Here is a 13,248-nt window from a genome sequence, read left to right as displayed (position 1 = left end):
ATTATTGAACCAGAAGAGTCCATGTAAATCTCTTCTTCCTCCTCCTACCTATTGAGTCTCCCCTATTTCCATTTCATCAATAGGACTATGCCCGTTTCCAACCTCTGAATCCCTGGCCACCTCTTTTTCCACCAACTCTGTGCCCCTGGGGTCCCATTCTAGACCCTCCTGTACCTCCTCCTCTCCGCTTTCTCCACTATCATCTTCTACCAGTACAGGTTGAGTATCCCTTATCCAAAATGCTTGGGACCAGAGGTATTTTGGATATGGGATTTTTCCGTATTTTGGAATAATTGCATACCATAATGAGATTTCTCTAACGTCCTAGTGGATGCTGGGGACTCAGTAAGGACCATGGGGAATAGCGGCTCCGCAGGAGACTGGGCACAGCTAAGAAAGAATTAGGACTACCTGGTGTGCACTGGCTCCTCCCACTATGACCCTCCTCCAGACTTCAGTTAGAATCCTGTGCCCGGCCGAGCTGGATGCACACTAGGGGCTCTCCTGAGCTCCTAGAAAGAAAGTATATTTTAGGTTTTTTATTTTACAGTGAGATCTGCTGGCAACAGACTCACTGCAGCGAGGGACTAAGGGGAGAAGAAGCGAACCTACCTAACTGGTGGTAGCTTGGGCTTCTTAGGCTACTGGACACCATTAGCTCCAGAGGGATCGACCGCATGGAACCGGCCATTGGTGTTCGGTCCCGGAGCCGCGCCGCCGCCCCCCTTACAGAGCCAGAAGCAAGAAGAATCCGGAAAATCGGCGGCAGAAGACATCAGTCTTCACCAAGGTAGCGCACAGCACTGCAGCTGTGCGCCATTGCTCCTCATACACACTTCACACTCCGGTCACTGAGGGTGCAGGGCGCTGGGGGGGGGGGGCGCCCTGAGAAGCAATAAATACACCTTGGCTGGCAAATATATCACAATATATAGCCCCAGAGGCTATATATGTGATGAATACCCCTGCCAGAATCCATAAAAAAAGCGGGAGAAAAGTCCGCGAAAAAGGGGCGGAGCTATCTCCCTCTGCACACTGGCGCCATTTTTCCCTCACAGTTCCGCTGGAAGGACGCTCCCTGGCTCTCCCCTGCAGTCTACACTACAGAAAAGGGTAAAAAAGAGAGGGGGGGCACTAAATTTAGGCGCAAAATACATACATAGCAGCTATAGGGGATATAATTTAGTTAATCCCTGTATTATATAGCACTCTGGTGTGTGCTGGCATACTCTCTCTCTGTCTCCCCAAAGGGCTTTGTGGGGTCCTGTCTTCTGTCAGAGCATTCCCTGTGTGTGTGCGGTGTGTCGGTACGGCTGTGTCGACATGTTTGATGAGGAGACTTATGTGGAGGAGGAGCAGGTGCCTATAAATGTGTTGTCACCCCCTGCGGGGCAGACACCGGAGTGGATGGACTTGTGGAAGGAATTACGCGAAAGTGTCGACTCCTTACATAAAAAATTTGACGACATGCCAAATGTGGGGCAGCCGGCTTCTCAGCCCGTGCCTGCCCAGACGTCTCAAAAGTCATCAGGGGCTCTAAAACGCCCGCTACCTCAGGTGACAGACACAGATGTCGACACGGATACTGATACCAGTGTCGACGACGAAGAGACTAATGTAATGTCCAATAGGGCCACTCGTTATATGATTGAGGCAATGAAAAATGTTTTACACATTTCTGAGGTGACCCCAGGTACCACAAAAAAGGGTATTATGTTTGGGGAGAAAAAACTACCAGTAGTTTTTCCCCCTTCTGAAGAATTAAATGACGTGTGTGAACTAGCGTGGGCTTCCCCTGATAAAAAATTTGTAATTTCAAAAAAATTGCTAAAGGCGTTCCCTTTCCCGTCAGAGGATAGGTCACGTTGGGAAACACCCCCTAAAGTGGATAAAGCACTTACGCGCTTATCAAAAAAGGTGGCACTGCCGTCCCAAGATACGGCCGCCCTAAAGGAACCTGCTGACAGAAAGCAGGAGGCTCTCCAAAAAGCTATATATACACACACTGGTATTATACTGAGACCAGCTATTGCCTCAGCATGGATGTGCAGTGCGGCAGCTGCATGGTCAGACTCCCTGTCAGAGAACATTGACACCCTAGACAGGGGCACTATATTGCTAAATGTAGAGCATATTAAAGATGCTGTCTTTTACATAAGAGATGCACAGAGGGATATTTGCCGGCTGGCATCAAAAATAAGTGCACTGTCCATTTGTGCCAGGAGAGGCTTATGGACTCGCCAGTGGACAGGGGATGCAGATTCCAAAAGGCACATGGAAGTTTTGCCTTATAAGGGTGAGGAGTTGTTCGGGGATGGTCTTTCAGACTTAGTTTCCACAGCAACAGCTGGGAAGTCGTCATTTTTGCCACATGTCCCCTCACAACCAAAGGGAGCACCATATTATCAGGTGCAGTCCTTTCGCCCCCAAAAGAGCAGACGGGGTAGAGGAGCGTCCTTTCTGCCCAGAGGCAGAGGTAGGGGGAAAAAGCTGCAGCATACAGCCAGTTCCCAGGAACAAAAGTCCTCCCCCGCTTCTTCTGCTAAGTCCGCCGCATGACGCTGGGGCTCAGCAGGCGGAGCCAGGTACGGTGGGGGGCCGTCTCAAAAACTTCAGCAATCAGTGGGCTCGCTCACAGGTAGATCCCTGGATCCTTCAAGTGGTATCTCAGGGGTACAGGCTGGAATTCGAGACATCCCCCCCCCACCCCCCCGCCGTTTCCTCAAATCTGCCTTACCAACGACTCCTTCAGAAAGGGAGGCTGTGGTAGAGGCAATTCACAAGCTGTATTCCCAGCAGGTGATAGTCAAGGTGCCCCTACTTCAACAAGGCCGGGGTTACTATTCCACACTATTTGTGGTGCCGAAACCGGACGGTTCGGTGAGACCCATTTTAAATTTGAAATCCTTGAACACATATTTGAAAAAATTCAAGTTCAAGATGGAATCGCTCAGGGCGGTTATTGCAAGCCTGGAAGAGGGAGATTACATGGTATCTCTGGACATCAAGGATGCTTACCTGCATGTCCCCATTTACCATCCTCACCAGGAGTACCTCAGATTTGTGGTACAGGATTGTCATTACCAATTCCAGACGTTGCCGTTCGGCCTGTCCAAGGCACCGAGGGTATTTACCAAGGTAATGGCCGAAATGATGATTCTGGACACGGTCCAGAAAAAAGTGTTTCTCCCAGAGGAGGAAGCCGAGGAGCTGTCGTCTCTAGTGAGTGGCCTCCTGAAACCAAAACAGGTGTCGGTGCATCATTGCACGCGGGTCCTGGGAAAGATGGTAGCTTCCTACGAAGCGATTCCATTCGGCAGGTTCCATGCCAGAACTTTTCAGTGGGACCTGTTGGACCAATGGTCCGGATCGCATCTTCAAATGCATCGGTTGATAACCCTGTCTCCGAGGACCAGGGTGTCTCTGCTGTGGTGGCTGCAGAGTGCTCATCTCAGAGAGGGCCGCAGATTCGGCATACAGGACTGGGTCCTGGTGACCACGGATGCCAGCCTTCGGGGCTGGGGGGCAGTCACTCAGGGAAGAAACTTCCAAGGACTTTGGTCGAGTCAGGAGACTTCCCTACACATAAATGTTCTGGAACTGAGGGCCATTTACAATGCCCTAAGTCGAGCAAAGCCCCTGCTTCAAAACCGTCCGGTTCTGATCCAGTCAGACAACATCACGGCGGTCGCCCATGTAAATCGACAGGGCGGCACAAGAAGCAGGGCGGCGATGGAAGAAGCCACAGGGATTCTCCGTTGGGCGGAAAATCACGTGTTAGCACTGTCAGCAGTGTTCATTCCGGGAGTAGACAACTGGGAAGCAGACTTCCTCAGCAGGCACGACCTCCACCCGGGAGAGTGGGGACTTCATCCAGAAGTTTTCCAACTGATTGTAAACCGTTGGGAAAGGCCACAGGTAGACATGATGGCATCCCGCTTAAACAAAAAGCTGGAAAAATATTGCGCCAGGTCAAGAGACCCTCAGGCGATAGCTGTGGACGCTCTAGTGACACCGTAGTGTACCGGTCGGTTTATGTGTTCCCTCCTCTTCCTCTCATACCCAAGGTACTGAGGATAATAAGGAGAAGAGGCGTAAGAACTATACTCATTGTTCCGGATTGGCCAAGAAGAGCTTGGTACCCGGAACTTCAAGAAATGATCTCAGAGGACCCATGGCCTCTGCCGCTCAGACAGGACCTGCTGCTGCAGGGGCCCTGTCTGTTCCAAGACTTACCGCGGCTGCGTTTGACGGCATGGCGGTTGAACGCCGGATCCTAAAAGAAAAGGGTATTCCGGAGGAAGTCATTCCTACGCTTATTAAAGCTAGGAAAGATGTAACCGTACAACATTATCACCGCATATGGCGAAAATATGTTGCGTGGTGTGAGGCCAGGAAGGCCCCAACGGAGGAATTCCAGTTAGGTCGATTTCTGCACTTCCTACAGTCGGGGGTGACTATGGGCCTAAAATTGGGTTCCATTAAGGTCCAGATTTCGGCTCTGTCGATTTTCTTCCAAAAAGAACTGGCTTCACTGCCTGAAGTTCAGACATTTGTCAAGGGAGTGCTGCATATTTAGCCTCCTTTTTTACCCCCAGTGGCACCGTGGGACCTCAACGTGGTGTTGGGTTTCCTAAAGTCACATTGGTTTGAGCCACTCAAAACCGTGGATTTAAAATATCTCACGTGGAAAGTGGTCATGCTTTTTGCCTTGGCTTCGGCAAGGCGGGTGTCAGAATTGGCGGCTTTGTCATGTAAAAGCCCCTATTTGATTTTCCATATGGATAGGGCAGAATTGAGGACTCGTCCCCAATTTCTTCCTAAGGTGGTATCAGCTTTTCACTTGAACCAACCTATCGTGGTGCCTGCGGCTACTAGGGATTTGGAGGACTCCAAGTTACTGGACGTAGTCAGGGCCTTGAAAATTTATGTTTCCAGGACGGCTGGAGTCAGGAAGACTGACTCGCTATTTATCCTGTATGCACCAAACAAGATGGGTGCTCCTGCTTCAAAGCAGACTATTGCTCGCTGGATTTGTAGCACAATTCAGATTGCGCATTCTGTGGCTGGCCTGCCACAGCCTAAATCTGTAAAAGCCCATTCCACGAGGAAAGTGGGCTCTTCTTGGGCGGCTGCCCGAGGGGTCTCGGCTTTACAACTTTGCCGAGCTGCTACTTGGTCAGGGGCAAACACGTTTGCAAAATTCTACAAATTTGATACCCTGGCTGAGGAGGACCTGGAGTTCTCTCATTCGGTGCTGCAGAGTCATCCGCACTCTCCCGCCCGTTTGGGAGCTTTGGTATAATCCCCATGGTCCTTACGGAGTCCCCAGCATCCACTAGGACGTTAGAGAAAATAAGATTTTACTCACCGGTAAATCTATTTCTCGTAGTCCGTAGTGGATGCTGGGCGCCCGTCCCAAGTGCGGACTGTCTGCAATACTTGTATATAGTTATTGTTAACTAAAAGGGTTATTGTTGAGCCATCTGTTGAGAGGCTCTGTTATGTTCATACTGTTAACTGGGTATAATATCACGAGTTATACGGTGTGATTGGTGTGGCTGGTATGAGTCTTACCTGGGATTCAAAATCCTTTCCTTATTGTGTCAGCTCTTCCGGGCACAGTATCCTTACTGAAGTCTGGAGGAGGGTCATAGTGGGAGGAGCCAGTGCACACCAGGTAGTCCTAATTCTTTCTTAGCTGTGCCCAGTCTCCTGCGGAGCCGCTATTCCCCATGGTCCTTACGGAGTCCCCAGCATCCACTACGGACTACGAGAAATAGATTTACCGGTGAGTAAAATCTTATTATCATGGTGATGGGACCTAAGTCTAAGCACACAATTCATTTATGTTTTATATACACCTTATACACACAGCCTGAAGGTCATTTAATACAATATTTTTAATAACTTTGTGTATTAAACAAAGTTTGTGTACATTGAGCCATCAAAAAACAAAGGTTTCACTATCTCACTCTCACTCAAAAAAGTCCGTATTTCGGAATATTTGGACATGGGATACTCAACCTGTACTTGTTCTTTCTATTTCCTTCTTTTACTTTTACCCTTTTCAAGAGTTACCACTTCAGATGTTTTTTTATTCTGTTTTGCTTTTCTTTTGCTGACTCTGGGTACAAAAATGGGTTCTCCACCATTCCTTACCACCTCACCCTCCTCTTCCTCATCAGTGGAAAAGACATCAAATCTGTTAGTAAGGATTACCTGCTCATCATCACCTTTCCTCTTTTTTTTATTGTTACCGTTTTTCACCATTTGAAAGGCATATTCCTTGTCTACAGAACTCCGTGTCCTTACTCCCACAAAAACTGGTCCCTGTTCTTTTCCCTGACCTTCTTTCTCATTCCTAGTTGTTTCCTCCCTCTGCTCTCTCTCACTTTCCATATTGTGACTTGCCCAGGGGCACCTGCTGTAAGGATGGCCATTCTCACCACACAAATTACATTTGACATCATTGCAATCCCTGGAAACATGTCCGATTTTCCCACATAATGTACATTTGGTAACATTACAATCACTGCTCATGTGTCGAAAATCCCCGCATTTGAAGCAGGTGCGGGGTTGCCCTGAATAAAAACATTGAACAAGGTCTCGGCCTATATACGCAGCAGAAGGCACATGTATAAAACCTCTGTCTGTACTTTTTAATTGGACCATAGCTGACCACGCTCCCCCCCAAACTCCCATTGTAAAACCAACCTTGATCAAGTTGGACTGTACAGTACAGAATCTGGATAACCAGAACAATATATCCTGGGCTGGAATTGACTCGTTCCTGACCAAGATTGTCAGTTTAACTTTATCCTGTATAGTAACCAAGTTTGTTTTGTAGCTACTGTAGGGTTCCACGGATCTGCATGCCTGCCACTTCGTCCAAAACGTCTGCAGTCCCTGATAGGACAGGAAGCTCACATCAAAATCTGGCGTCTTAACTGGATGGATGCAGGCATACAGATCCGAGGCATGGAACCCAAGGCTGAAAATCATTTGTAGGAACACATCTTTAGTGGGAACTTCACCTGTTCCTGCCCAATTACACTGTAAAAGATTTCTTCTTTTACTGACCTGACCAGGCCTGACCATTACTGGTGACACATTATTAATAACATTTGGCCTTGCAGCCATGTTAGCATAAGACTTTGTACCGGGAACAGGCTGTTTATTCACATTTCCAATAGCATTTGCATTTTTATTAACCACATTTATATTGCTTAATCCTTTGCACCTGTTTTGTTCCTGGCTAATCAATTCAGCAGCAGCCTTGGCCCTGGCTGGGGCAGCCATCTGTCCATATACAGACTGAATAATGTCTTTACCACCGTCTGACAGAGTACTTCTGTCTAGTGCCGGCATACCCTGTGCTGTACTGCAGTATTGCACAGTGTCCCCACCAGCATTATCCCCCAGATCCTCCCCAGTCATTGGCACATTACTGGCATTTGCTGATTTACTTAGTACACTAGCCTTTAACTTTATTTTCTTTGCATTTGTGCCCAACATTAGTTCTGCTTTAATTACCTCCATGTGCAACTGGAAGTCTGTGCGCTTTACCTCATCCTCACGCTCATCCAACGCAGCCATCACTACAGAAGGAGGCACCACTGCTGGGGGAGCGGGACCAAGCTGAGCTGCTGATGTAGTAGGCACCTCTGACCCCGCATGGACCGGCACACCTGCATTCTCCTGCACACCACTGTCAGTCTCCAGATTAGTCAGTAGGCCGGGGTTTGCACTGCTTTCCGTACTCACTGGAGCCTCTGTGATCATGCTCTGGACACCACTCCCTTCTGCTTCCTGAGAGCTCATCTGCATGGACACTTGCAACACCTGAGCTGCTTCTTGGCCAGGTAACTCTTGCACTGCTGTTTGGCCGGGTAACTCTTGCACTGCTGCTTGGCCGGGTAACTCTTGCACTGCTGCTTGGTCAGGTAACTCTTGCAGTGCTGCTTGGTCAGGTAACCCTTGCACTGCTGTTTCTGCCATTTCTTTGTCTTTTCTCTTACCGCTTTTCATGCAACTTATTTTTTACCTTTTCCAGGTCTTTAGAAAGTGACTGGATGGCCTCTCTCAGCACAGGTCTTTCCCACTTAAAGCAGGAGTTTCCTTTCTTTTTCTTATCAGCGATTCTTGCACTTATTCTTTTTGATTCTTTCTGCAGCTCCTCCACACTGAGGCTGTCAAATGTCTCTTCCTCATCCTCAGTACTTCCAGGAGACTCAGGCACATTCTCTTTGGCATCAAAGGGCTTCATCCCCTCCCCCACTACTTCACTGTCCATAGGGCAGACAGCAGCTGCTGCCATTCCACCCCTTGTTACGGCACATGGGGGTGCACCCTCGGACAGTTTTGGGGGATTTGACGGCTCTAGTTCTTTTACTGGAGCCGCACCGACAGGGCTGGTAGCAGCCGCCACCGCTCGATCCTGTGTTTCCTCACACAGGAGAGCAGCATCCTCCGGTATATTATGGGGAACTGACTGCGGCTCCAGTTGCCTCACTGAATCCGCACCATTAGCACTGCCATTGCTGCCTCTTCTGGATGTCCCCGACTGGCCAGCCGCACAATCTGTCAGGGCACCGGAAGTCTTTAGTCTGGCTGTTGGTTTAGGGCCCGAGCCATGGCCTGCACTCTGGGAGCTCTCTCCCCCAGGAGGATCTACCACCCCCTGGGGAAGCCAGCAGGGAAACCCCCTGCAACACGATATCACAGCTACCACTGATGGAGCTCTCCTGCACACACCTGCTCACAGCACACAGAAGCACAAAGGGGCGGTGACAGGATGTGAGGAGGGGAATGGAGGCAGCAGGAAGCCACAGACTGAGAGTTATATAGTGGGAGGAGCAGGGTCCCCAGCAGCACAGAGTATATCAGGAGATGAGTGATGTGTCAGTGAGGACAGGGCTGCATGTGACAGGAGCAGTGACATGATGTGAGGAGGGGAATGGAGGCAGCAGGAAGCCACAGACTGAGAGTTATATAGTGGGAGGAGCAGGGTCCCCAGCAGCACAGAGTATATCAGGAGATGAGTGATGTGTCAATGAGGACAGGGCTGCATGTGACAGGGGCAGTGACAGGATGTGAGGAGGGGAATGGAGGCAGCAGGAAGCCACAGACTGAGAGTTATATAGTGGGAGGAGCAGGATCCCCAGCAGCACAGAGTATATCAGGAGATGAGTGATGTGTCAGTGAGGACAGGGCTGCATGTGACAGGGGCAGTGACAGGATGTGAGGAGGGGAATGGAGGCAGCAGGAAGCCACAGACTGAGAGTTATATAGTGGGAGGAGCAGGATCCCCAGCAGCACAGAGTATATCAGGAGATGAGTGATGTGTCAGTGAGGACAGGGCTGCATGTGACAGGAGCAGTGACATGCTGTGAGGAGGGGAATGAAGGCAGCAGGAAGCCACAGACTGAGAGTTATATAGTGGGAGGAGCAGGATCCCCAGCAGCACAGAGTATATCAGGAGATGAGTGACGTGTCAGTGAGGACAGGGCTGCATGTGACAGGGGCAGTGACAGGATGTGAGGAGGGGAATGGAGGCAGCAGGAAGCCACAGACTGAGAGTTATATAGTGGGAGGAGCAGGATCCCCAGCAGCACAGAGGATATCAGGAGATGAGTGATGTGTCAGTGAGGACAGGGCTGCATGTGACAGGGGCAGTGACATGATGTGAGGAGGGGAATGGAGGCAGCAGGAAGTCACAGACTGAGAGTTATATAGTGAGAGGAGCAGGGTCCCCAGCAGCACAGAGCATATCAGGAGATGAGTGATGTGTCAGTGAGGACAGGGCTGCATGTGACAGGAGCAGTGACATGATGTGAGGAGGGGAATGGAGGCAGCAGGAAGCCACAGACTGAGAGTTATATGGTGGGAGGAGCAGGGTCCCCAGCAGCACAGAGTATATCAGGAGATGAGTGATGTGTCAGTGAGGACAGGGCTGCATGTGACAGGGGCAGTGACATGATGTGAGGAGGGGAATGGAGGCAGCAGGAAGTCATAGACTGAGAGTTATATAGTGAGAGGAGCAGGGTATCCAGCAGCACAGAGTATATCAGGAGATGAGTGATGTGTCAGTGAGGACAGGGCTGCATGTGACAGGGGCAGTGACATGATGTGAGAAGGGGAATGGAGGCAGCAGGAAGCCACAGACTGAGAGTTATATAGTGGAAAGAGCAGGGTCCCCAGCAGCACAGAGTATATCAGGAGATGAGGGATGTGTCCGTGAGGACAGGGCTGCATGTGACAGGGGCAGTGACAGGATGTGAGGAGGGGAATGGAGGCAGCAGGAAGCCACAGACTGAGTTATATAGTGGAAGGAGCAGGATACCCCAGCAGCACAGAGTATATCAGGAGATGGGTGATGTGACAGTGAGGACAGGGCTGCATGTGACAGAGGCAGTGACATGATGTTAGGAGGGGAATGGAGGCAGCAGGAAGCCACAGACTGAGAGTTATATAGTGGGAGGAGCAGGGTCCCCAGCAGCACAGAGTATATCAGGAGATGAGTGATGTGTCAGTGAGGACAGGGCTGCATGTGACAGAGGCAGTGACATGATGTTAGGAGGGGAATGGAGGCAGCAGGAAGCCACAGACTGAGAGTTATATAGTGGGAGGAGCAGGATCCCCCAGCAGCACAGAGTATATCAGGAGATGAGTGATGTGTCAGTGAGGACAGGGCTGCATGTGACAGGGGCAGTGACATGATGTGAGGAGGGGAATGGAGGCAGCAGGAAGCCACAGACTGAGAGTTATATAGTAGGGGGAGCATGGTCCACCAGCAGCACAGAGTATATCAGGAGATGAGTGATGTGTCAGGGAGGACAGGGCTGCATGTGGCAGGGGCAGTGACATGATGTGAGGAGGAGAATGGAGACAGCAGGAAGCCACAGACTGAGAGTTATATAGTGGGAGGAGCAGGGTCCCCAGCAGCACAGAGTATATCAGGAGATGAGTGATGTGTCATTGAGGACAGGGCTGCATGTGACAGGGGCAGTGACATGATGTGAGGAGGGGAATGGAGGCAGCAGGAAGCCACAGACTGAGAGTTATATAGTGAGATGAGCAGGGTCCCCAGCAGCACAGAGTATATCAGGAGATGAGTGATGTGTCAGTGAGGACAGGGCTGCATGTAACAGGTGCAGTGACATGATGTGAGGAGGGGAATGGAGGCAGCAGGAAGTCATAGACTGAGAGTTATATAGTGAGAGGAGCAGGGTATCCAGCAGCACAGAGTATATCAGGAGATGAGTGATGTGTCAGTGAGGACAGGGCTGCATGTGACAGGGGCAGTGACATGATGTGAGGAGGGGAATGGAGGCTGCAGGAAGCCACAGACTGAGAGTTATATAGTGGAAGGAGCAGGGTCCCCAGCAGCACAGAGTATATCAGGAGATGAGTGATGTGTCAGTGAGGACAGGGCTGCATGTGACAGGGGCAGTGACAGGATGTGAGGAGGGGAATGGAGGCAGCAGGAAGCCACAGACTGAGAGTTATATAGTGGGAGGAGCAGGGTACCCCAGCAGCACAGAGTATATCAGGAGATGAGTGATGTGTCAGTGAGGACAGGGCTGCATGTGACAGGGGCAGTGACATGATGTGAGAAGGGGAATGGAGGCAGCAGGAAGCCACAGACTGAGAGTTATATAGTGGGAAGAGCAGGGTCCCCAGCAGCACAGAGTATATCAGGAGATGAGTGATGTGTCAGTGAGGACAGGGCTGCATGTGACAGGGGCAGTGACATGATGTGAGAAGGGGAATGGAGGCAGCAGGAAGCCACAGACTGAGAGTTATATAGTGGAAAGAGCAGGGTCCCCAGCAGCACAGAGTATATCAGGAGATGAGGGATGTGTCAGTGAGGACAGGGCTGCATGTGACAGGATGTGAGGAGGGGAATGGAGGCAGCAGGAAGCCACAGACTGAGTTATATAGTGGAAGGAGCAGGATACCCCAGCAGCACAGAGTATATCAGGAGATGGGTGATGTGACAGTGAGGACAGGGCTGCATGTGACAGGGGCAGTGACATGATGTGAGGAGGGGAATGGAGGCAGCAGGAAGCCACAGACTGAGTTATATAGTGGAAGGAGCAGGGTCCCCAGCAGCACAGAGTATATCAGGAGATGAGTGATGTGTCAGTGAGGACAGGGCTGCATGTGACAGGGGCAGTGACAGGATGTGAGGAGGGGAATGGAGGCAGCAGGAAGCCACAGACTGAGTTATATAGTGGAAGGAGCAGGATACCCCAGCAGCACAGAGTATATCAGGAGATGGGTGATGTGACAGTGAGGACAGGGCTGCATGTGACAGGGGCAGTGACATGATGTGAGGAGGGGAATGGAGGTAGCAGGAAGCCACAGACTGAGACTTATATAGTGGGAGGAGCAGGATACCCAGCAGCACAGAGTATATCAGGAGATGAGTGATGTGTCAGTGAGGACAGGGCTGCATGTAACAGGGGCAGTGACATGATGTGAGGAGGGGAATGGAGGCAGCAGGAAGTCACAGACTGAGAGTTATATAGTGGGAGGAGCAGTGTCCCCAGCAGCACAGAGTATATCAGGAGATGTCAGTGAGGACAGGGCTGCATGTGACAGGGGCAGTGAAACACCTAAAATGTTTTTATGATAGTTCTATTATCTTTTCTTTGTTTTTTTTAAATTCTTATTTCTCCTAACTCAGAGGAAAGAAATGGACGACCAGCTGGATGAAGCCAAGCTTATAAAGGAGGTCCAGAGCCTGAAGAAACAACTGGAGATCTTTGAAGAAGAGAAGAAAGATCTCGAGACCAAGTTACAGAATTCTGAGTCCATTGTGAGGGATCTAAGACATTCAGGTATCTGGACCTCTCTCTGTGTGATGCTCTGAGACACTAGAGAACACCTCATAATGTGACATTACCGAGACGCCTCTTCCAGGAGGTCACCTGTATGTGTCTTCCTCTGTTACTATTAGAAATTCATCTCTGGAGGTAGCATTACATAGAACGTCAGTACGGTTGGGGTAAGAGGTATCACCAGGGGCAGTGGCAAATCCAGGATTTCTAGAGGGGTTCACATTCTCCCACGCTGCGGACATTGGAGTGTCGGAGTCTGAGGGAGCGGTAGAAGAACCCAGTAACAACCCTGGACATTAATGTAATCACTGGGCTTTTTATACACTGGATACTGTATGGAATACGGTATTAATATATAACACTATAGATGGTCTATATAGGCTGTATCAAACATTTAAAT

The 13,248-nt window shown here is 50.1% G+C and overlaps 1 protein-coding gene across 1 annotated transcript in view; it reads left to right on the top strand.

Annotated features, from left to right (window-relative positions):
• Positions 1–12,848, top strand: part of LOC135006849 (shootin-1-like) — a gene marked incomplete at its 3' end in the record, with an annotated part of 37,865 nt that extends 25,017 nt beyond the window's left edge. Inside the window, exon 4 of the mRNA XM_063952061.1 lies at positions 12,695–12,848. Within this exon, the coding sequence (XP_063808131.1) occupies positions 12,695–12,848 (154 nt within the window). The remainder of the gene's footprint in view (positions 1–12,694) is intronic.
• Positions 12,849–13,248: the final 400 nt, after the last annotated feature.

The sequence above is a fragment of the Pseudophryne corroboree genome, unplaced genomic scaffold (genome assembly GCF_028390025.1).
Source record: "Pseudophryne corroboree isolate aPseCor3 unplaced genomic scaffold, aPseCor3.hap2 scaffold_2176, whole genome shotgun sequence".
Lineage (NCBI taxonomy): Eukaryota > Metazoa > Chordata > Amphibia > Anura > Myobatrachidae > Pseudophryne > Pseudophryne corroboree.
This window is presented reverse-complemented; position numbering and strand designations above follow the sequence as displayed.